Below are 25741 nucleotides of genomic sequence, written 5' to 3'. Positions count from 1 at the left end.
TATTAACGTATTAAACTATGTCTGATCCTCTAAGAATATATTTAGCAGTTTAGTAAGGCCAATTGAGTTCACTCAACAGCCTGTTTTTCAAGATTTAAAGAAAACATAGTTACATAGTCAAGCACTAAGGTTTTAAAAGCTATTTTTCTTAAAAAATCATAAGGCATTAATTTTATCCTAACACTGCTTGGAGGTTCCTCAGGATAAAATTGGGTTGGTGGACATGGTGTTGCTCTCCCCTACTGATGCATTTTACTCTGCTTCAGTCCAGCCCTGCCTCCTTGACTGCCAGGCCCATAAGAGATGTTGACTGCCACTTCACACCCTTCTCCCTGCCTGGAAGGCCCTTCTGAGGCTTTTTACTTATTCAAATGTAGCATGCTTTATGGAGAAAGCATTGGATGCTCTCTTGGGGATTTGGGTTTTTAAATCCTTATGATTTTCTTTTTTTTCAGTAGCTAGATGCATTACTTTGGGCAAGTGATTTAATCTCTAGCCCTAGTTTTCTTATCTATAAAATGAGGAAGAAATGAAATAGATTTCACTAACCTTCCTTCCAGCTGCAAAAGCCCTTCAAAATTCAGGCCAAGACTGACATTAGCCATCAGGCAACTCTCAGCCGCTCCAACTCAAACCAATAGCTTTTTTTCCCAGAACGCTACCAGCCTATAATGACATCCGAGTCTTTCTCCCAGATGGGGTTTTAATTAGTGTTATTTTACCATTCTTAGTTCTTCCAGTCCTGCTCTGATTTTATACGGAATGCTCAGTAAATCCTGTTGAATTCCTGTTAGAAAGGCAAAGAGAGAAAGTTATACCATCAGAACAGTGAGGTCTGGCTGTGGATTTGGAGATCTGTGGATGCATGTCATATGTAAGCCAGAGTGGCTCTGGTTTAATTTGAAGGGATCTGCAGGAAAGGTAATTAGGGTTAAGAACCTAATGAATTAAACTTGCTTTCCCTCTTGGGGGAAAAAAGTTGGTTTTAAGAAGTTTCGGAGATCAGGGCAAGGTTTTCCATGCTGTAAAGTGTTAGCCAAAGAAAGTTTGAAAAAGTGGAAAAAATCAAAGACGTATTGCTCTGTGTAGGTTTTTAAAAGTTGATTTTAAGAAGATAACCTCCTATATATTCTGCTGTGCTTCTGAATCACTAAGGAGCTACAGAGGAAGGCCGTAGAGCAAACTACTGTGTTGCCTCAAAGGATCCCATCTCAGACGCTAACGGCTAATGAGTGTGCACATCAAGAAAATGAATTTTTGATTTAAACTGTTTATGGAGATATTATATATAGTCTAAATGGTTAGGCAAGTGGGAACATGATAAACTAATATTTGTTAAATATTTATGATGTCAAAGTAACATAATAAAAATAACAATATAACAAGTAACAATAATGAAAATAGCTAACACAAATAGCATTTACAGTGTGAATTATGCTGTCATAAGCACTTTACATATATTAACTCATTTAATCCTCACAACAACCATTTTTTTTTTTTTAATTTATTTATTTTTATTTTCGGCTGTGTTGGGTCTTCGTTTCTGTGTGAGGGCTTTCTCTAGTTGTGGCAAGCGGGGGCCACTCTTCATCGCGGTGCGCGGGCCTCTCAGTGTCGCGGCCTCTCTCGTTGCGGAGCACAGGCTCCAGACGCGCAGGCTCAGTAGTTGTGGCTCACGGGCTTAGTTGCTCCGCGGCATGTGGGATCTTCCCAGATCAGGGCTCGAACCCGTGTCCCCTGCATTGGCAGGCAGATTCTTAACCACTGCGCCACCAGGGAAGCCCACAACAACCATTTTTTTTGTGGGGAAACTGAGGCACCAAAAATTAAGTAACCTGCTTAAGGTCACACATGTACTAGATACCTAAGCTGGGACTCATACCTTGGCAGTTTGGCTCCATAATGCCACTGGGTATCACAAACATGGGTGTGTTTGTGTGTGCATGTGTGTGTTGCACGGGGGAGGTATTGCCATTTTTATGTTACAGATGATGAAACCAACACTCAGAGACATAAAGTGACTTCCTGGTAACCACCAGGGCTGAACTTCAAACCCATGATCATAAAACCCATATTCTTTCACCTGTGTCACACATTTAGCCCTAGAAGCATTGCTGTTACTTAATAAATGTCTATTTTGTGCCAGGTGATAGTACTTTAGAAAGTTTATAAAAGAAAGACAGAGATTGAAAGATCTAACTACATACTAACCCTCATGGCTAATCATCACCATATCCATGCAGAATAGGCCTGAGGATCTTCAGTTTGTACGCAAGGAAACAGAAACTCAAAAAATTTACAACTATGGCCAAGGCTGCCCACAATAATTGGGAGAAACACCATTTTTGGAAGCTGGTGCTCTCAAATTCTGGCCACAGTTGTCCTCTCATCAAAGTCTGCTGTTGGTATTTAGCTCTCCCAGGAAGTCAGGAGTGAGGAGAGGTTGGGAAAGGGAGGTGGGTTGTTAAGTTTTCTTTTTACCTTGAGGCCTCAGAAACATTATACTGTCCATAGCAAAAAGCCCAGCATGGGAAAGACAGTGGGAGCAATATTGTGAAAGCACATCCATGCCAAGCAGCTGGGTTGAAATGTCCCAGTGAGAGTGATGGGGCTGACCCGGAAACACCTGCCCCAGCATCAGAGAAGGCGGTGTTGCAAGGCCACAGTGATTCTGGTTTTAAATGCCTGTGGTTGTCCGAATGGGTGGGGAAGGAACTGCAAATGCCTTATTCATGTGGAGTGTGCAAAACTAGGCTTTCATCTAATCTTAGTTTAATGGAATTAAATTTTTGGAAGAGACTGAAGATAAAATTACTTATACCTCTGGGCTCTCCAAGCGTGACGAAACCTGTGTGCATGAACCTGAGGTGACGTGGATTTTGATGGAGTTGTGTGACTGTGACGGCAGTCGTATTGGTAGAAACTGCTGCCTTACAAGACAGTGCTTCTCACAGTAGGGTTCCAGAAGCAGCAGCAGCAGCAGCACCTGAAAACTTGTTAGAAATGGATATATGTGGCCCCCAACCCAGCCTTATTAAGTCAAAAACTTGGAGTCCAGCAAAGCAGCGTTTTAATGAAACTTCCAGAGGTTTCTGATGCACTAAAGTCTGAGAACTACTCCACTAGGATAATGAAACATGCAGTTTCTAGTTTTGTCTCCTTTCTTTTCTCCTATCTTTTTTCTTTCTCACTTCATTACCCTGCTGTGATGAAGACAGAGTTTGGGAGACAATCTCCATGTATTGGAGAGTCCCTTCCTCTATCACTGTCTAGAATACTTTGTGACATTTCCACCTCTGGTTTGAGAAAATATAGATTATTCTGTGTAAACATTATAAAAGAAATCATTTTGTTTTAGTCAGTATTTATCTAGTTAGATATCTCTATATTTCTTTTGTAAACTTCCTAAGATGATTTCAAGGAAGGGTATTAGCTACATATAAGCTGTGGCTGAGATAGTTTCTAGAGAAAAGTTACCTATAGTGCTATGTTAGGAATCCCGGAGTGCTGTGAAATGTGTGTGTTTGTGTATGTTGTGTGCACGAGTGTGTGCATGTGTGTGTTGTCTGGTATGCACCAAGGATGGATGTGCACATCGGGCAGCCTACCATGGTGGAAGATCTCATGGTTGGGACTCTGTCATTTCGCATGACTCTTAACCTGTGAGAAGATAGAACTTTGAATGGATGAAGCATCCCAAGGTGGAACAGCTTCATGGACCACTTTCCACCTTGGAATATCATGGGATACTCTCGCGGGCAGATGCCCCAGACAGACCTGTTCTGAAATCTTTATGGGATACTTTTCTTCAGCAAAGCAAGTTGATAGTGAGCCAGCACAAAGCAATAAATTATGTCCCTTTTAACAACACCCACACTTTCCTTTAGTCCTTTGAATTTAGAAGGTTGGTGGGAGGGCAGAGAGAGAACAAAAGCCCTAAATAGCCAGAAGGCATTGTGTATTTTTACTTTTGGTTCTATCCCTGACTAATCTCAGTGTAAAACTAAACTGCTAAAGGAAAATGTTAGGGAATGCATTTAGCATTTGAAACTGAAACCCATATCATCCCCTCTAAATCAGTGTTCTGACAAAGGCTTTGATAAGATGGTAGAGGTGGATAAATATCAAGTAAACAGTTAAAAATTGTAGCCATAACACGTAATGTCTAATATTTGTGAACACTATCTTACAGTTAAATGGTGTCCACTGATTTGGCTTCCTTAGAATATTTATCACACCCTTTCCTTCTTCATTTCCACATTTGGATCCCTAGTTCATATTTTTTTAATCTGAGTGACTGAAATAACATCTTAGATTCCCTGCCTTAAAGAGTCTCCCACTATAAAAAGTCTTAAGAGTGGTAAAGAACACTCTTCCTTGGCTTTATTTTATTCCTGTCATCTTGAAATTCCTCTACTCAAATTCCTTTGCTAAATTCTTTTTCACATAAATAGACACTATTTCTGATGTTAACTTCCTCTCCATGTTCCCACTGTATCTCAATTCTCTTTTCTCTCTTCGGATAATTTTCTCCAAACGCTCTTTCCTCTGCCCCGAAACAGAACAAATCTGCCTCTCCAAAAGGAACTCACTCTGTTCTTCCTCAGGATCTTCTTGGCAACCATCTCTCCCTCTTGAACACCCTCTTTTTCTCAGCTGCACGGGGGTCCTTGATCTCAGGTGCCCTAGTGGGCCACCCAAACTGCTCGATGTTCCCGATTAGCACCCCACTTATTGATTTCCATGTGCTTCTCCCTATAAAGTCCACGCCCTCTTCTCTCCCTTGCAAATCCTGTGCATCCTTAAGGAGCTCCTCTGCGAAGCCTTCCTTAACACTTTAGGGGGTGGGGTTAGTTGATCTCTCCTTTAGGGTTCTTTGGGACTTTGTACATTCACTTGTTAAAAAAAAAAACTGTATCTGTTAGGATGTGTTCAGCTGCTAGTCACAGGAACCCTAACTCAAACAGACTTAAGCAGTATGGCAATTAATTATCTCCCATAACTAGAAGTCTAGAGAAGAGTAGTCTTCAGGGCTGGCTGATTCAGCAACTGCTATTGTTTTCAAGGATGCAGGTTTTTTTTCCTTTTCTCTGCTCTGCCATTCCCAGTGCTGACTTCAATGCCAGGCTGGGAGCAAGGTGGGCATGGCAGTTCCTGGTGTCCTGACCAGGCACAATAATAGCCTGAGGAAGAAGAGAGCTCATCTCTCCTCTGCCCCTGTTTTAGGATGTCAAAACTTTTCTTAGAAGCCTCCTAGCAAGCTTCTCTTCACACTTTATTGACAGGAATAGAGTTACATGCCCCCTAGTACCAATTATCAGCAAGGGGAATAGAAACACCCTTGGAACTGAGAGAGAGGTCAGCTTACCCTGAGCACATGTGAGGAGGGATGGTTAGCCGAACAAATCAGGGTTTTGTTGGGAAAAAGGGGATAGATGCTGAGTTGCCAATCAGCAGTGTCTGATACCCTTATTAAGTTGAAATATCATATTACGTAGCTTAAGGATTTATCTTGTTTTTTCAGTAAGAGACAATACCTCATTTATTTAGATTATTCTTGGTAGCCACTCCGTGCATAGAGAGTGAAAGAACTACAAAACTCAGTTCTTCAATCTTCATGTATTAACTACATTTTCTTGAGGCTCCTAAATTCTCTCCAATGTCACGTGGCATTTAAATATACCTGTGTGATAGTCTGATTAGACGCATGTGTATAGTTGGGCTTGTTGCTTTGTGTGACTGCTACAGGAGGAGACTCTGAAAGGAGCCCGCTGGAGTGTGCCACGCAGTGTGGCAGTGTGTGTGATAGTGTGTGAACACAATCATTGGTCTGAACATAGCCAAAGAGATTTCAACATGTTGTGTTTTAAAAACCATCCTGTTGTCCATTTCATTACATATAAATATGATCATTATATCTAAAAGTAAATTCCCATCTATATTCCTCTGAGAAAATTCTCTTTAGGATAACATTTCAGCATCATGTAGAATGACTAAATAAGATGCAGGGGAACCGGTTATGAAATGCAGGCTTAATATAAGAAGACACTTAGGAAACCCTTGTACCTTATTCTCACAGGAAATCAGGATCACAGGATTGGGCGGAAGGAAGAGGCCTGGTAGGATTAAAATATTTTAATATTTTATGATCAGGGCCATATTTTATTCATTTTTATAATTCCCACAAGTCCTAGAGCAATGCCTTCCATGTCTGTAGCATGAAAGCAGAAGGAGGGAGGAAAGGAGTGGGGTGTTCTCATATTTTCAATGTGGAGAATGGAGAGCCAGTCCAGAAAGCGGAGGCTCATATTTCTAAATGGTTCGCATTCTGAGTGCTCGTGAGGCTCTTTCCTCCTTCCTTCCTCCGTCCCTCCTTTCCTCTCCCACAGACATCACCATGTCAACTGCATGTCAGGCATCTGCTGTGAGAGTTGTATTGCAAGCTCTGTAAGGACAGGGACATCACAACATTTGGCGTGATGCTCCTTACATGTGACATTTTAAAATGTCACTGACTAACTACATAAACTCAGAGGATCCTTTTCTTCTTGAATCCAAGGGAGTTTGTGGACTTGGAGAAAGTTGAGTTATAACTGCCTAAAGTGTTTGGCTTTTCTAGAGAAAAAAAAGAGATGAAGAATAGCACAGCTTCTGCCCTAAGCAGTCTCATTATCCAGTAGGGGTGACAAAGCCAAAGTCTACAGAGCAGTGCTGAACGATATATATCTTTATATAAAATGGGGCCAAAAAGGGTGTGGTGCAAACTATAAGTACTCAAAGATTAGGGAACTTAGTGAGTACAGGCTGCATCAGAGCACAGGTCCCCCAGCTGGGACTTGAGATGGACTTTGTAGGATTGTGAGGACCTTAGGGATGAGGTCTGTTGTCCAACATCTGTCTTGGGGGTCTGTGTGCTTCTGGGGCAAGGTCAGCGTTCACTAGAAAGCAAGTTCCCACTACTGTCACCCTAGTTGCCCAGATGCTCAAACTTGTAGACCCAGGGGATGCATCTGGACTAGAGTTTCTGCTTGGAGAAGGTAATGCCACCAGCCGGCCAAGTGACAGAGCTCAGCAAAGTGTCATGCTGGTGAGGATACAACCTGGGGTCAGGGCTATGCACACATGTGTTGGTGGTATTGCTTTGCTGGGACAGGCTGCCTCCTTTTCTCCCCGGGCAGGTAGGGTTCTTGTTCGTGGCTTACCAAAGAGAGTACTGGTTTGTGTCCATAAGTCATGGTAGACAGTCTCCTCTTTTCTTCTTCTGTGTAAAAGTGGTTGATGCTCTCTTTACCCTGTATCTTTGTGGGAGTATAGAAATAACCCCTTTTCATTAGCATTTTCTTCCTACTAGCAATCCTACTTTATCTGTCACCTGCTCTCATGCAATACTGGTCTGGAGCGTGTTAACTCAACATTCTACGTTTGTGTCAGCATACAGCTAAAGCTCTGAGTGGCTGTCAAAAGCATTATGAGGCTCTATGAGTAGGTGTCTGGCCTCCAACATTAAGGATTTTCTCGTTGCTGCTACTGCACACAAATGGGTGGATACATTTGTTAACCGAGTGCATGGTGAGGCTGCAGCTTCCCCACTGGCCCTCGTACTGTGCCAAGATGTTGATTCCTCTCAACCCTTGGGATTGGGGAGAAGGAGGGCCAGGGCCTTCTGTCTAGTGTGTTAATTTGGGTCCTCCAAGAAGCAGATGCTGGAGAGAGATTAGCTGCGCAAAAGGTTTATTGGGGGAAAATTCCTTTGAGGAAAAATGGGGAGGGAGACTGCGGATGCTGGGCCAGCCATGAGGTCTTGGAGCAGCCCAACCAACCCCTGTGGAGAGAGGGAAGGAGGGGAGGCTGCGTAGGAAAAGGTTTAAGCTGCGGTGCAATTCTAAGAAAGGTTGGGCAAAGCTGATGCGGAGTCTGAGCCATGGTGACCCTTCGAGGAGTCCCATCTCCCTGTCTTAGTGCCCCTGCTGCGATCAGTCATTGGCTGGCTTCAGCATGACTGCAGTTGTGAATTCCAGACCATCGGTCAGACTACTCCTCATAGTGGGAGATCTATCTGCAGGGTGCATTTGCATGGCTGTTACATCTGGTCACCTCTGGCAGCGAGCAGCTTACTCAACTTACTCCAGTGTGCCTCTCGAAGGCTGGAACCAGAGATGGTACAGAGGGCCAGGCACCGCCATTTAGCTTTTGAGGCATTGTATGAATTTAACCACAGAAACCCAGGTACTAAGCACTTGTTATTATGACAAATACTTGTTTCCCCTGCTTGAGAAAAAATGGTGGACACTTCGTGTTTACTTCTTGTTACTGCACTGAAAGCATATAGTAAAAATAAGCGGCTCACGGCTCACCCTTTGGGAATTTCAGATATTATCAATACAGGTTCTCTCCATTCAAGCCCTATGCATGTAGTACCTTGTTTCCCTTCTTTATATTCTACTTAGCAGAAAACAGAGGTCATAGTATCATTCATGGTAATTGCCAAGTAACTTTTAGAAAACGAATCCTTCCTAGGATTCCACCAGAGTGTTGGAAAAGTGATGTTCTTACGCAGGCACCCTAAACCATGTGCAGTGTATGTGGTGTGTCTTCCCTTCTCTGTCCTGACTAGTTTTATTGTAGTCATTTGACACTGCACGTGGAAGGCTGCCCACTGTTCTGTGATGGGTCAAGTGCTCATGGTGGTTACATACCCATCACTTATTTTTTCTTGCTGGCAAAGGTTAGGATAAAATATTTCTCACTATTATGGGGGAGTGGGCCAAATACTGAAGCAGGAACAAGTAAGGTAAAAATATTTTTGACAGAAATCTGCTTTCATTCTCACCTATTACTCTAGTTCTCTACATTACTGCCAAGGTGATAGATCTTATATGAAAATCTGACTGTTTTACTGTCCTGCCTAAAATCTTTCAATAGTTCTATATTACCATTGGGTTAAAAACAAAAACTTCTTAGCATGACAGAGGAGTCTCTTTATGACCTGGCCCCTGTGGTCTAGAGGTTTTCTCTCTCTTTGCCTCTGTCTCTGTCTCTGTCTCTCTCCACCTATTCTCTTCTTACTCCACTGCTGATTCCCTAAATCCATCAGATTTCTTAAATTCCTCTGTATTTATACATTATATTATTAGGTTATCCTAGTGACTTAACACAGAACCACTCACATTTCAGTGACTACACAAGTGAAGTTAACTTTTCACTCAAGTTAACAGTCCAGTGCAGGTTTTCCTGGTTGGTGGATGGCTTTCCCCCACCTGGTGTCTCAGGGACGCAGACTTCTTCAGTGTGGTGACTCTACCTATAGGGCCTTTGTTTCCGCCCCATCCATCTGATAAATGGGGAAAGAGAAGGGGGAAACCTCACCTACTTCTTCAGTGCTCTGGCACCCATCACTTTTGCTTATATTCCATCGGTGAGAACCCAACCAAATGCCAGAGAGCTGGAAACACAATCTCTGGCCAAGCAGCCACTTCCTGACAACTATTCTACACGTCGGCAAACAAAATTCCTAGGGAACGTTTATCTGTCTCTGCCGTTACTCACGTGCTGCCACCCACGTGTGCAGCCTGGATCCCAGCTCATTCCCTGATTCAGGTCCTCTGGACAAATCTTATGTGACCTTTTAAGATTCATCTAAAGCTTTGCATCATTCAGAGAGCTTTGGAGTGTCTCCTCTCTATACTCGTATAACACAGGGTACTTACCAGCTGTCATAGCACATGTCACATTGTATTATAATTGTTTGCTTATGGATCTTCATTTTACAAACTTCAGCGCCTGTAGGACTGGGACTGTAGTTTTATTTTAAGTCTATAAATGTCTGAAACAAAATATGCACCCAACAAATGTTTTATTGAATAAATGAAAGGCCATTAGATGACTAGATTTACAAAAGAGTGGTAAAACCTCCAACCTTTGATGTTTTAAAGAGTGAACTGTGGATTTATCCTAAAACAAATACATCAATCCTAATTTTAAATTGAGGAATGTGTGGACCTCTAAAGTTTCTTTGTGAGTTTGTTAGTAAATCCACAATATTAAGAGAGTTCGCATTTATCAGATTACCATGAGCATCCTCACAGAGTTTGTAAACTCAAAAGTCAAGGATTGTCACTTGAGTTCAACTCTTTGCTAAGGGAATATTGTATCATTAGAATGCGTTTGGCTGCAGGTAAGCAGAAACTTGATTTTACATTGTTTGAAAAATTAGAAAATGTATTATGTCACATAACAGGAAGTCTAGAATTAGGGTAGCTCCAGGATAGGTTGATCCAGGGCTCAGTGAAGCCATCCAGGACCTGGGTTCTGTCTATATCTCAGTCCAGCCATCCTCAGTATATTGACTGTGTCCTTGGACTATATCCCCTCAAGGTCACAAGATACCTGCCAGCAAAAAGTAGAGAAACATACTGCCTTGATCATGTCCTGAGGGAGAGAATAAGAACACTTGTCCCCTAACCACAGTATGTAAGTGCAACCTTTTAGTCTGATGGGGCTGTCTCAGATATGTGCTGATCTGTGGACCAGAAACTTTCTCCAGGGGAATTCCATCTCCTGACTGATTAGATTGCTCAGTATCTCTCATGGAGCCAAGGTTTTCTTGAGCACTTGGATGGATAGAAGAGGTGGGTAGCTCTTCTCTCCAAAATCTGTGGGTCCATTAGGAAGGAAAAAAGGAGAAGTATTAACAGTGTCCATCGCAAATATTTTAACAATACAGTCTGTTGAGCTGGTATCTGTGGAAGAGTGAACAATTTTCTAAACCAGGCAACGACCCTTTCTCCTGCCACCTATACAAGTTACAAATCATATATTTGAAAGCATCTAGTAATGAACATTTTAGATTACATTTCTCCAGTGCAATTATTTATTCTTTATTTTAGGCCTTGTAATGGGATTAATTTTACGATATGCTACAGCACCAACTGATATTGAAAGTGGAACTGTGTATGATTGTGGAAAACTGGTCTTCAGCCCTTCAACTCTGCTGATTAATATCACTGACCAAGTTTATGAATATAAATACAAGAGAGAAATAAGCCGGCACAACATCAATCCTCATCAAGGCAACGCTATACTTGAAAAGGTAAGGATCCTCCCTCTCTGGTCACGTATTTTTGTTTTCCAGTATAAATAATTGCATCATATATGAGCCACGATAAGTAATGCATCCATACACATACATATGCCCTTTTTCAACACCACACTAATGGAGCGATTTAGCTAAGTGGTTAATGCTTTGATATACTCTGATTGTAAGCTCAGTTGTCTGTATTTTTTTTCTAGAAGTTGGAAAAATAATGCTTTTTATTATAACTGTTTTGCAAGCCACAGTTACATAAGGTAAAAAGATAATAGTAATTAAGCTGACTCTGCCTTTCATGTTACTTGATTCAAGTTTTCACATTTTTTTTTTTTTTAATTTTTGGTTGCATTGGTTGCTGCACATGGGCTTCCTCTAGTTGCGGTGAGTGGGGGCTACTCTTTTTTGTGGTGTGTGGGCTTCTCCTTGCAGTGGCTTCTCTTGTTGCAGAGCATGGGCTCTAGGCACGCGGACTTCAGTAGTTGTGGCACACGGGCTCAGTAGTTGCGGTGCTTGGGCTCAGTAGTTGGGCTCAGTTGTTGTGGCTTGTGGGCTCTCGAGCACAGGCTCAGTAGTTGTGGCGCATGGGCTTAGTTGCTCCACGGCATGTGGGATCTTTCCAGACCAAGGATGGAACCTGTGTCCCCTGCACTGGCAGGTGGATTCTTAACCACTGCACCACCAGGGAAGTCCCACATGTGTGTTTTAAGTGTTGTTGTATATATTACCAGCTGGCTACGCAGTTTAAATCTCCCTTAAGTCAAAAGGAAAATGGAGGAGAATAAAAATATTTTCACTTGCAAGCCTTGATCTAGAATGGCTGACTTTTAGCTGCCCACACAAAACACTGGCCACTTGGCTGTTTATAAATACACTGACACACAGTCAATCTCAAGAGATCTTGACTCCATCAGTTTAGTTAGGGAATCTTAGATTGAAAAAAGAAGATTGTGAAGTTACTCATCTTTTAAAAATGTTTTTATTATTGCAAATGCGTGAATTGCTTCAGTTATTAGAAGGGAAACTTTCTTCTGCTCTCAGGACTCCGGGTCAGAAAACAGGTGAGGTTACCTTCTGTGGTGTCTTGTGTGTGGATCAGTTTTGGGAATAAGTGAATTTGTGTTTAACAACACAAGTACATGCTAAGAATCAGGATCTTATGAGATTTATTCTAGATCGTTTTGTGTCAGAGCCGAGAACTTCCTTGCTGTTATGGAAGTGCACTTTATCAATTTTATCCCATATAAATTTAGTTTTCTTTTAAAATACACATTTTTTTTTTCCATTTCGAGAGATTTGAGACAGGAGGGGAGATACATGATCTGGATTTTTCCTCATTCAAGAAGAGTAATTTCTAGTGTTTTTTTTTCACATTATCTTCCACTAGCACATTCTAGATTAACTTCCTCCTAGCACTTGGTGAGAGCTCAGGAAAGTCAAACTGATTATAATACTAGCCTAAATCAGACTTAGTAAAGTGAAGCACAAAAAAGCAAATTAAATAATGTATTTCTGAAGTAAATAGGAGCAACTTCTAAATCTGCTATTTTGGATGATCTCTTCCATGAGATTCTATTTACATGAATAATAGAAAACTATCTATCTTGAAATAATTTTTTAAAGTGACCTTGTTAGCAGCATAATTTAAACACTGTCTTCAGTTTTACTTTGCTTAGTATCGGAACATAAATTATTTCCCTCCTCACTCTCCTACCTATTTTATCTGCATTTCTAAGCAGCACTATTTCTCCAAACAGGTTGACCACCACCCCCCGCCCCAAAGATGCTGATAATTATCTCTGGTTTTTTATAACAACTTGTTCTCTAACAGGATAGCCTACAAACACCTGATCAGAAATTTTGTTACTGTGTTGTTGACCTATTGATTTTTTTTATCAGCAGCCAAACTCCAGTGTCTGCTTTTGAAAAATTAAGGCAAGAGATGGAGAAAATGTCTAAGTTTCTGGGGCCTTCTTGTTTTTTCCATTGGGTGGATTATGAGTTCTGTACATGAAATGTTTCATTGACCTTGAATGCTCAAGTATTTTATAGACTAACTTCTAAATTGTGTGACTTATTGACTCACAATTAGCATTTGTTCCTCGTGGCATCCCAGGTTGGCAATAGGCAGCTCAGTACCCAGGGTAAATCCCCCAGCTCCTTGCTGGTGGAGAAAGGGGTATCCACTGGTACACTTACCATATTAGACAACTTTAAGTGGAAAAGATCTTTTTTATAAATGGCCAGAGTATATCTTAACACACATTTGTTGCTTAAGTGCCAATGTTGGGGGACCCTAGTTAGTCTGCAAAAATGAAATGCCCATAGTCTGTATTTGTTACTGGGAATTGTCCACTGCATGCAAGTATTCGTATCAATCGAGCAATTAATTTATGTCAGATGCAAAAGAATTCCAAAAAAGGGCCTATTTATTGGAAGGCTTATAGGGAGGTAACATGGAGTAATGGGAAAAAAATTCGGGACCAGATAGATCTGCCATCTATCCTTAGTAAGTTCCTTGAACTTCCTAATCTCCAACTTGCTTATTTGTAAAGTGGGGAGATTAGAACTATTTTGTAGGATTGTTTTAATGTTTAAATGAGATGATGTATATAAAGTACCTGACTGCCATAAGGCCCTTTATGTTGCTGTCACTGCCTCTACTACTACTTCCACTGGCACTTCTAATACCACCGCCAACACCATCACCACTGCACTACCTCTAAGACCAGTGCTACCATTGCTGCTACTAATATTTGAATGCTTAATATATGCCAGGGATTAATAAAATATGTGGGTTTTTTTCCATTTATTTAACATCCCTTGGGGAGATAAGACCAATGTATAATATATGCTAGTATATAATTCAGTTCTAAATTGTATCATATAGACAATGAGGATCATGAAGGTTTACGGATTAGTTGTCATAGATACTTGAGCTTGTTAGGGAGTCTTCCTGGAGGAGGTGGAACTTGAGAAGGGCTTTGAAATGTAGATATGGCTTGAATAGGCAGCAGGATTGAGTTCAGAAGGATGTGGGCAGGACGAGGGTGAGGCTGCAGGAAGTGGTTATCTAGGCGAAAAGGGAAGAAGGGCTTCATCAACGCTTTGAATCAACAGAACCTGCTTGATTTATAGGAACAGTGTGAAGAGAAGAATCTAAGATTCTAAGGTTTCAGGTCTGGCTGGGAGAATGTGGGAGTCCTAGGATAGAGGGAAGGAAGATTTGTGCAAGAGGATGGGTGAAAATGACTGTGGATCTGCATCTGGAGAGAGATCATCTAATTTAGAGCAAGAAAGAGCCCTGACTTCATTAAGTCGAACTCCATCATTTTACAGATGAGTCAAAGAAGAACTTAAGCCCTAAAATTGATTTAAGTCAGTGATTTTCAAACTTGTCTGAAGTTTGGGATCATTTGAAGCTGCAAAAAATCATGGTGCTTGTGTCCCACCCCTGGAGTTTGTAATTTTACTGGTTTGGGGTGCCACCTGAGCTTTGGAACTTTTAGAAGATCACCAGGTGATTCTTTTTTTTTTTATTTTTATTTTTTATACAGCAGGTTCTTATTACTTATCTATTTTATACATAGTAGTATATATATGTCAATCCCAATCTCTCAATTCAACTCCCCCCTCTTTCCCCGCTTTCCCCCCTTTCACCAGGTGATTCTAATGTGCAGACAAGTTTGGGAACCACTGATTTTGGTCCTGTGTTGTGTTCAGGTGAATATAGTGAGGAGAGAAATGCCACTTTTCTGCTTCTTCTCCTCACCTCCACTGCTGCAGATCTATCAGCCCCTTTTATACACAAAGTACTTTTCTTGCTTCTGGACCTCTACACGTTATTCTTTTTGCCTAAAATGGTGTTACCCCTTCTCTTTGGATGTCAGCCTCCTTCTTATCCCTAGAATCTTGAAATGCCATCCCTTCAGAGAGGGCTTGCCCTGTGATTTTCTCACACTGTATCCCCTCTCTCTCTTTCTCTCCTGCCCTCTCTTTTGTTTCAAAGTACTTAGCACCATATGAAATTTTATATGTATTTTCTTGCTTATTAATTATCATTCTTACATTGTTTGATGTCCACTAGACTGTAAACTTCACAAAGACAGGGATCATGCCTTTTTTATTGACCAGTGTATCCCCAAAGACTACCACAGTGTCCGATGCATATTGCTGCTAAATAAATAGTTTGTGAATGAATGAATGAGTAAATGGAAGAATCTGAGAGCTTGGTGGAGTATATACAGCTAGACTATTTGGAAGTTATCATCTTGGAGTTGGTAGAATAGTGTCCTGGATACTTAATGGTTGAAGAGACTAAGATATTATCTAATCTTAGTTGTGTACATATAGATAGAAATTCATATCCAGAGAAATTATATGGTGGGTCCAGGGCCCCACTACTGGTCAGAGGCAGAACTGAGACCCATAGCACTTTACTCTGAGTCCTGAGTGATTTATCATATCCCACACCATTGGACAGGCTCTTGAGTGGCCCTGTGGACAGAGAAGGACTGAGGCCTGGGCTATCTTACACTGAGATGGGTGGAAGGAGATGAGGACCAGTGCTGGAAAGAGAAGAGGATGGTCAGAATTACAGAAAGAGATCTAGCACCATGGTGTTACAGAAGCCACTGGTGTGGCTCCACTGGCACCTTTTTCTTTGTGGTACAGATTTAAGGGAGTATTTGGCCTTTGTTTCTAAAAGTTACAGGATGAGGAAATGAGTTTTACTCTCAGAAGAATGTAGTTTAAGGGCTTGGATGAAATTTCTGACTTCAGGATTTGAAGAGGCTGAAATAAATTCCTGTGCTATATAATCATCTCTTGGAATACTTGTAAGAGCACGTGTATTTCTGAGATGGCTAGGCCTTGATGTGTTTGGAAACAGCTCTGGGCTTGATGGCTCCCTGAGTTTCTTCCAATAAGAAGGTATAAAACTGGAAAATATGAGAGCTGTTGGCATGTATATGTGCAGCAGTGTACTGTGCTTTTATGCCACATTATAAACATATAAAAATTTCAGGAAATACCATATGCCAAGCTTCTTTTGGTCATGCTCAATACAGATAAGGAAAAAATATTTTCGCTTAAAGATGTATGAAAACAGTATTTTTCTATATGTTATGAGCAGCTGATGATCTCAAAACAGCCTTCTGAGAGAATAAAACTAGATCGTGTTGCTTTGTGTCTATCCAGTTAATGTTTCCAACACTGTTTGTCAAACTGTTCTGTGGATCTAATGTATCCTTAAGTAATTTTAACTGAGTGGGGCCTATGTTCTATTACACAGTGGCTTTACAGACATTAATTTGTTACAGAGTGTTTAGGCATACTAAAATGTCTACGAAGCATTTCTGAATTTCATATCAATAGGAAGTTTAAACCTTGCTCTTGAAGAGCAGGAGATAAAAGAACTTTCTCCATCACTCATTCATTCATTCATTCTTTCAACACAAATGAACTGAGTGAGTCTCATCCGTTTCAATTCTGAAATAAAGAATGATCTCAAAGAGTTAGTAAATTGGGGAAAACACAGCATATGAATAAATGAACAAATACACCACAAGACAGCTATCAAAGGAGTGGGTCAGATACCACAGACATTCAGAGGGGGCAATATTATTTCTTGTTAGGGTGACAGAAAAGATTTCAAAGAAGGATAGCTGATTAACTCTGGTGGTGATATATGTAGTGTGTTAAGGTAGGAGAGTCATTCCAAGCAGAGGTAAAAGCATGATGTGGAGGTAGAAAAAGGGGTAGAGAGTATTCCAAGAAAGAAAAACATTTCCAATAATTTGAAGTACGGAAGACCAATGAAACATAGGGTGGGAATAAAGGCAGATCTTGGTTACGGAATCCCTTAAATGCCAAGCTGAGTAATGCCTACTCTATTGGTAGTCAGTAGAAGAGTGCAATGTTGACAAAAGAAAAGAAATAGGCTCCTGTGTACAAAGTAGAGAGTGAAAGCAGAGAGACAGATGAGGCTAAGCTTGAATGGTAACCAAGGGGCAGATGGAAGAGAAGCAAGGAAGGAAGACGCTGTAGAGTTTGGACCAATTGGGCACAAGGAGGAAGAGAGAAGAGCTAATTCTGCTACCCTCTCTTGTGGGTTCACAGAGAGTGGCAGGACAGAAATGGGGACCTTAAAAGTTAAGGGAAGGAGCTGGTTTGTAGTGGAAAATCACAAGTATAGTTTAAAACTGATGAATGAATTAATTTGTCTCATCACTAATTTATTTATCATTGATTTAACACATTATGTTTTTCCACATTGAGTTGGAAAGGTCAGCAGACCATTTGGCTGGAAAAGTCTTGCAGACCCAGTAGGTTTTCAAAAAGTTGTCAGCACAGTTAAATTTATACTTCCTATAATTTACAAGTCAGTTGACTGTAATGTGAAAAGTCAGAGGAAACTACCCAGTGAAATGTTTGCCAAGTCTTCACTTCCTGTGTGACAAGTGACACTATCATTTGGTAAGGAAAGTTATTTTGGAGTAAGTTACACTGCTGAGTAATCTGTTCTGTCTATTGTTTCAGTAAAGAGAATTACCAGGCAAATAGGTCACACTGAAGCTATTATCAATTGTGTTGATAATACTGTATATTTTTGAGATATTTTAAGGAAGTCCTTATAGCCACAGCTAATTATATGACTTTAAAAAATAATTTTGTATTTGCAGTATCAAAACATCAGTGTCTTAATATTTTTCTCACTGTCCAACTTTTTCTGATGGTGATTTTGACTGTTTGTGGTTCAGAGTCTTAATTCTCACATATTTATTTGTAAACTATTTCTGTTCTTTCTAGTCTTTCTTTTTGCTTGATTATTCTGGCTCAGAGGCAAGCTCTTCTAGTAACAGGAACAGCTTGATCAGAAGGAGTCATTAGACCATGAGATAACTATGTGCAGTTAGTGCTGGGACACTTTTGGAGAGGATAAAGAAAAGACAGGAAAGAAATCGCTAAAACTGTGCTAGGCACAATGAGAGACGCAAGCATCACGATAAATCAGCACTTTGGGTTTGGAGAAACATTTGTAGGACACCATCAATTATTTCTCCATTCTGTAGAGAACAGGGATTCATGATTTATGTTTCTTTGTCATGACAAGTCTTGACTCTTACACATGAGACTGTCCTGGGGGATCTCAAGCTTGGCAGAGCATGAGGCTGTTTGGATAGACTTAGCTACTTCCATCGTAAATCTTAGTTAAGAGATCTGTTGTTAATAAAGAAAGCTAACATTTTAAATTTGTTTTATCTGTTTTCTTCCACCTTTGTTCAACTTTCTTTGTAGAACGTTGGCCTGAGAAATGACTTCAGAAATGTCTCGACTCTAAATATTCCATTAAAATTTTTTTCCAATTTTATTGAGATAAAATTAACATATAAGATTACATTAGTTTAAGGTGCACAACATAATGATGTTGTATAGATATATAGATATCTGTATATATATCAAATGCAAAATGATCATCACAATAAGTTTAGTTAACATTCATCACCTCATGTAGTTACAAAGTTTTTTGTGATGAGAGCTTTTAAGTTCGTAACAACTTTCGAATATACAATACAATGTTATTAACTATAGTCACCATGCTGTACATTATATCCCCAGGATTTATTAATCTTATAACTGGAACTTTGTATCTTTGGACCACTTTCAACCATTTTTCACACTCCTCATCTCTCAGGTCTCGCAACGACCAGTCTGTTCTGTGTTTCCATGAGTTCGTTGGTTTTTTTTTTTTTTTTTAGATTCCAAGTTAGTGAGATCATACAGTAGTTGCCTTTCCCTATCTTATGTCACTTAGCATAATGTTCTCAAGGTCCATCCATGTTGTTACAAATGGCAGGGTTTCCTGCTTTTGTACGGTCGAATAATTCAATTGCATATATCTATATATATACACCACATTTTCTTAATCCAATTATCCATCAGTGGACACTTAGGTCATTTCCATGTCTTGGCAATTGTAAATAATGAGACAATGAACATGGGTGTGTGGCTATCTCTCCAGGATCCTAATTTCAATTCCTTTGGATATATTCTCAGAAGTGGGATTGCTGTATCATATGGTAGTTCTATTTTTTAATTTTTTGAGAAACCTCCATATTGTTTTCCATGCTGGCTGCACCAATTTTCATTCCCACCAACAGTGTGAAAAGTGTTCCTTTTTCTCTACATCGTGGTCAACACTTGTTATCTTTTGTCTTTCTGATAATAGCCATTCTAACAGGTGTGAGATGATATCTCCTATGTCCTTGTGATTTTGATTTGCATTTCCCTGATGATTAGTTCCATTTGGTTTTAATTTAGTCATTGAACAACATAGATTTTCTTTATTCATTTAGTCATTCAACAAATATTTATTGATTGGGCACTAATCATATTTTGTTTGTTTTAGATTATACAAATACAGTAGTGAACAAAACAAAGTCCTCGATCTCATGGAGCTTAGGTTCTAGGGGAGAGATAGATAAAGTACAGTTCAACATAAGCATTCATAATCTAATGCCAGGTGGAGACACGTGCTATAAAGAAAGGTTAACAAAATGAGGGGATGGTGAGAGAAGTGTATTTAAGTATGTCCTGCAGGGAAGGTCTCATTGAGGAGGTGAAGCTGGAGCCAAGATCTGAATGAAATTGGAGTGAGCCATGCAGAGATCTGTAAGCGGAGAATTTCAAAACAGAGGGCAAAACTAAATAAGACTAGATGCCTTTGCTTTCTGGAGGTCATTTTTTTCCCTTGCCAGTTCTTTGCTATATTTTTCATCAACATCCAAGACCATTTTTGTCTATACAAAAAGTTCTGGAAAAATTCTATTTCTTGTGGTTGAGAAGGGTAGAGGAGAAGAAGAGAGACATCCACTTGGAATGGGCAGTGAAAATGCAGAAAATGTAGAAATAATAGAACATCGTGCCCCAAAGACTTTCAGGCTCTGCCTAGCATCCTGGCAACTTTTGCAGTCTGGCCTTCAGAATGCACAGTCCAGGCACGAAGGAGTTGTTCTACTACAGTTTGATTGTAACTTGGAGCACCCCCAATGCAGGATGAAGAAGTACCCTAGACAGATCTATGTGGCAGAGTTTGGATTAAGCCCTTGCCACCTGGAAGGCAGCTCGGCTTTCTAACACAGGGCTATGGAGGCAGCACTCAAAAACTCTTATGGCTTCCTTTCTTCTTCTTCACAGATCATCACTCAAGACTCATGTTCTAAGGAAACTGACCACTGGAACATTTATTTGTGGCAGGGATTGCATTCCAACCAGCTGTCTGATTTTATTTCTTAACAAAAAGCCTAGCTACTCAAAAGAATGTAAAAACTGTTGGTGGCAGTGGTCTCTTGGAGTGTCATGTGATTAGAGCACAGATGGTACTGATATCTCTCACACTCACTCTTCTCTGGGAAAGGAAAGAAGTCATGTGAAAGTGTATGAGTAGGATGAACACTGGCGTGGTGCTCTTTCTTTTTTAAATTTATTTATTTATTTATTTTTGGCTGTGTTGGGTCTTCGTTTCTGTGCGAGGGCTTTCTCCAGTTGCGGCGAGCGGGGGCCACTCTTCATCGCGGTGCGCGGGCCTATCACTGTCGCGGCCTCTCCCGTTGCGGAGCACAGGCTCCAGACGCACAGGCTCAGTAGTTGTGGCTCACGGGCTTAGTTGCTCCGCGGCATGTGGGATCCTCCCGGACCAGGGCTCGAACCCGTGTCGCCTGCACTGGCAGGCGGACTCCCAACCACTGTGCCACCAGGGAAGCCCGTGGTGCTCTTTCTAACATGACAAAATTTGATAAGAGGAGAGCAGCTATGGAGTAAAGGGATAGCTTCTCCGATTCCTGGCTTCAAGCCCGAGAAGATATCCCAGACCACCATGGGGAGAAACAACTGAGATGCCCACCCAACTCCCAATCACCTCTGCCTTCTGACTATTGCCTGGTCTTGGACCATCTTAGCACGTCCATTTGGTCATCCATTTGCCTGGTTCCAGAAGGGACTTAAAGTGGTAGCACAGACACATTTTTAGGAACTATGGGAGCCAGCACGGCAGACCACACTGTGGACTAGCATTTTGGGGTGCTGAGTAGCCATCCATTTAGCTCTCAAAGGACAGGTTTTCAAAGCTATTTTGGGGGGAGGGGGGTGGCTGAGGGCTCTGAAGCTATTCTCTCCACTTCCCTATCCTACTCAGTTCAAGATCATGGTGAAATATATTCCATGAGAGACCAATCTTAAAAAAATGACTTATACCTTGTTATTTGATACTATTTTCTGTAATTATTAATGTCTTGTATTTATTGTGTGTTATCTCAGAACAAAATATTCCTCCTAGGTGATCTTTCCAAAAAACACCAAAATATTATTCTTTTAAACATCAACACATACATGCTGGGAACTGGCGTGTATGAGGTGGCATAATATGGTTAGAGCCCCACGCTGCAATCAGAATACCTGGGTTTAAATCCCTGGCCTACCTTTAGCCTGATCTTTAGCATGTGACCTAACCCTTGGTGCCTTTGTTTCGTCAAATGAGGCAATACTAGTACCAACCTCAAAAGGTTATTATGAGGACTAAATTAAATAATTCATATAACCAGATAATATGTTATAGCATTAATAAGTCCTCAGTAAATATTAATGTTATTATTAAGCACCAGCTAACTGCTAAGTACTTTAAAACACTTATTTCCATACTTTGATATGTGCATCAGTAAAACACTATTATGTGTACCTAATATATGCCTATTTATTTACAAATGAGATGAAAGTACTATTGTACCAATGTACTGTGTATATTATAAAGCAGTATCAAACTAGAATTTTTTAAAGGATGAGATAAAAATAAAATATAAGAAGTTTTTTGCACATTCAGGTGGATCATCTTGTTTACTTCCTAACATATGTACACCTCAACTTAAGGACCAATAGAACAGTTCATATTTTATTAAAATTTTATTTTTATTTTAACTATTTTTGATATGTTTCCTGAAAAATTCTGCTCTTCTCTGAAACCTTACTATATTCTGAGTCTCAGCAGCACCGGTATGTACATGGGCTCTTGACCTGAGATAGGGACGCTCTTAGGGGCTGTTAGCTTTGTGAGAACATTCAATCCCACCCCAAGTGATCCCACGCTGCCATACTTCAGTACCTAGTTCTATTGTCTCAAAGCTCCAGCTGGTGTTCTCCTACTGTATCTTAGCTGAGTTGTAAATTGAGATTTATATCTATGATGTTGGATTAATGTCTGTCTCCTCACCAGACTCTAGGCCCCAGGAGAGGAGGGACCAGGTCTGTCTGTGGTCACATTGTATTCCCAGCTGACAGCACATGCGTGCTGGTGCCTGGCATATGGTTGATACTCTGTGGACCCTGGCAAGTGAGTGGGTGATATAATGAAGTATTCTTCTCTGCTTTTCAGTTGCGACTTCTCGCTGCTACTGTGTCCTGTCTTAGTTGTCAGCCATTTTATACCCAAGTATCTATCACAGATTTCTCCTCAGAGTGAAGTACCAGGACTTTGTGATGGCTTTTTGCTACTTGGAGGGTTGAATTGCTGGCAGTCTCATCTCCAAATAATTGAGTAAGGGTAGAGGGAGAGGGAGAAGAGGAGGCTGGGTACAGGAGAGACAAACAGAGGGAGAGAGAAGGAGGGAGGGAGAAAGAGAGATTTCTCATAAGGCTTATAGTCTGAGTAGATAAAACTTAAAATGGATCTTTCAATTTCTTTCCTCTTTGCTTTATTCCTTCTAAAACATTAAACTGTGGCGAGAGTGCACATTTATCATTGCTGGGCTCCAGTGAGTAGTTATATAAGGTTCCATCCAGCTGCATTTCCTGGTTCTTCCCAAAGGTCATTAAGAAGCTCCTCATTAGTAGCTTATACAGCCTGAAGGTAGGATATGCATCAGTGGCACAGGAAGGGTGGGAACCCTTCAGGAGAGGTGAGAACCTTAAGGAAGCTGTACATTTAACTGGCTTGTCTCCTGATGCCGTGTAAGCCTGTCTTGTGTTAGGGGTCTCCCAGCTGCTCCCCTCAGATCCATTTTTAATTATAAGGCTAACTAGACATGGTCTGATTTACAGAGTTCTGCCTCAGGTGGAGGTGTGTGAATCGAGACTGTTTACAAACTCAGGTTCTCTTCACTGTTCCTTTTTTGTTCTGTTTTGTTTTGTTTTTTTGGCCATGCCACACGGCATGCAGGATATTAGTTTCCCAGCCGGGGATAGAACCCGTGCCCCCCTGCAGTGGAAGCACAGAGTCGTAACCACTGGACCACCAGGGAATTCCCCTCTTCACCGTTCTTTCTGACTATTGGGTTCCTAGAGGACTCAGAGGTGAAGTTTAGTGGGATGGTTAAGTGCCCTTGAGATCAACACCTTATGAATGGAAGAGGAAGAAAGCCTGAGAGGGCCAAGGGAGAAGTTAAGCTGTGATGCAGGCCCAACAATTTTGTCTGACTCCCTGGGAAGCTCTGGAGTTAGAATGGCTCTTCAGAGTCCTCCACAGTTGGACTGAGATGGCCTGGACTCTAAAATACCAAGTCATTTTGTCTTTGGATGTGGGCTACTCCGGGAAGGGCGTGACTTTGGGTGAGCTGGCTCTCTTCAGTCTTGGCAATCTCTGAAGGGGCTGACATCATTCTAAGCAGCAGAGGTGACAAAGCCTTCAATGAAAGAAAATCCCAGCGTCTAACACATGGACCCTTGTAGGGGAGAAAAATCTTTCTTTCTGCCTGTCTAGGTTTTTGACTAAGGCCCTTGTAACAGAAGACAGATTGACAAGAGAAAGACAAACAGAAGTTTATTAACATATTTATTTCATGAATACCTGGGAGAAATCTAGGGAATGAGTAACCCAAAGAGATGGCTTAGAATTCAGGCTTCAGTACCATCTTTAGCTAAAATAACGAAAAGTGTGTAGGGGAGGCAAGTTTTAGGAAGGTGACCAGGACATGTATGGTAAAGAGGGTAAGGTTATTATGCAGACTTAAGTCTGTGCCTTTTTTGTTGATAAGTTTCATATGATTTAGAGTCATCCTTCTCTTCCTAGAAGGAAACACCCCTTACAAACGGAGGTTTCCTTAATGTAAGGTTCCCTTACAAAAGGGTAACTTCTAGTCTGTTTTCAGAGCTTCTCCTGTGTCTGCTGTTTCTCAAAATAATCAGGTCAAAATAATTCTAAGGCCAAAAAGGCATATTTTGGGGGGATATAACATATTCTGGTCTCCTATACCTTCAGTAGTCTGAGAAGTTTTATATAGGTTTTGTGCACAAGGAGAGTACCCAAATGATGAGTTAAAACATAGTTGAAGTAAAATAATGCAGTGGAGTACTAGGAGTCTGTGCTCTGAGAGCTGATTATTTATTAAATATCCAGGAATCTTGCAAGCCAGTTGATCAAACATTGGCAACTTGAAATGAGCCGTGGTAGGAGTATTTAGACTACAGAAATTGTCAACTACTGCAAATCGAGGCCTGTAGGCTTTTTTTACTCCAGAGAGATGATTTACTAGCACACCACTGAATATATGCCTATATCATTGCATTTTTAGGAGAACTGAAAATACCCACAAACCACATGTTTCATCTCACAAAAAAGTTCTTTCTCACATGATGACTGTCTTAAAATTTCACTATTAGAGCTTCATATCATCAGCTTGAACTGACTACCTCTAAGGTGATATAGAGAAATGTGTAAGGTTTATGTCTTTGTCCTTGTGGGCAACTATAACAAAAATACCATAGCCTGGATGACTTAAACAACAAACATTTATTTCTCACAGTTTTAGAAGCTGGAAAGCCCAAGATCAGGTCACCAGCATATTTGGTATCTGGTGAGAGCTCGCCTTCTGATTCATAGATGGCTGTCTTCCTGCTGTGTGTCCTTATGTGATAGAAAGAAAGAGAGCTCTCTCAGTTTTCTTTTATAAGGACATTAATCCCATGTATGAGGGCTCTACCCTCACAACCTAATCACCTCCCAAAGGCACCACCTCCTAATACCAACACCTTAGGGGTCGGATTTCAACATATGAATTTTGAAGAGATGCAAATATTCAGTCCATTGCAGTTTTGCAGTTACACCTAGGACTGAATCCTACCTCTGCCACTTTCAGCATTGAGACTTGGAGAAGTTAACTTCTCATATTTTTCTTTATCTATAAAACAGGGATCAGTGATACCCACTTTAGCTTTACAAAATAAAGGAGAAAAAGTTATTTAGTGTTAGGTGTGCTGTAAATATTACTCTGCTTCCTTAACATCGGCCCTTGGCAAGCATGGATTTCCTCCTTGGGACAAAGTTTGAAGTGGGCATGTTGAAGGAAGTTTGGTGTTTTTTGTTTTTTTTTTTTTTAATAAATTTATTTATTTATTTATTTATGGCTGTGTTGGGTCTTCGTTTCCGTGCGAGGGCTTTCTCCAGTTGCGGCGAGCGGGGGCCACTCTTCATCGCGGTGCGCGGGCCTCTCACTGTCGCGGCCTCTCCTGTTGCGGAGCACAGGCTCCAGACGCGCAGGCTCAGTAGTTGTGGCTCACGGGCCCAGCTGCTCCGCGGCATGTGGGATCTTCCCGGACTGGGGCACGAACCCGTGTCCCCTGCATTGGCAGGCGGATTCCTAACCACGGCGCCACCAGGGAAGCCCTGGT

The 25741-nt window shown here is 40.9% G+C and overlaps 1 protein-coding gene across 8 annotated transcripts in view; it reads left to right on the top strand.

Annotated features, from left to right (window-relative positions):
- Positions 1–25741, top strand: part of SLC9A9 (solute carrier family 9 member A9) — a 685705-nt gene that overhangs the window by 144989 nt on the left and 514975 nt on the right. For all 8 annotated transcript variants that reach the window (XM_068546052.1, XM_068546049.1, XM_068546048.1 and 5 more), the window contains one exon: positions 10887–11089. In XM_068546052.1, the coding sequence (XP_068402153.1) occupies positions 10895–11089 (195 nt within the window). In that variant the 5' untranslated portion in view covers positions 10887–10894. The remainder of the gene's footprint in view (positions 1–10886; positions 11090–25741) is intronic.

The sequence above is a fragment of the Eschrichtius robustus genome, chromosome 6 (genome assembly GCF_028021215.1).
Source record: "Eschrichtius robustus isolate mEscRob2 chromosome 6, mEscRob2.pri, whole genome shotgun sequence".
Classification (NCBI taxonomy): Eukaryota; Metazoa; Chordata; class Mammalia; order Artiodactyla; family Eschrichtiidae; genus Eschrichtius; species Eschrichtius robustus.
The sequence above is the reverse complement of the archived record's forward strand: the minus strand, read 5'-3'. Positions and strand labels throughout refer to the sequence as shown.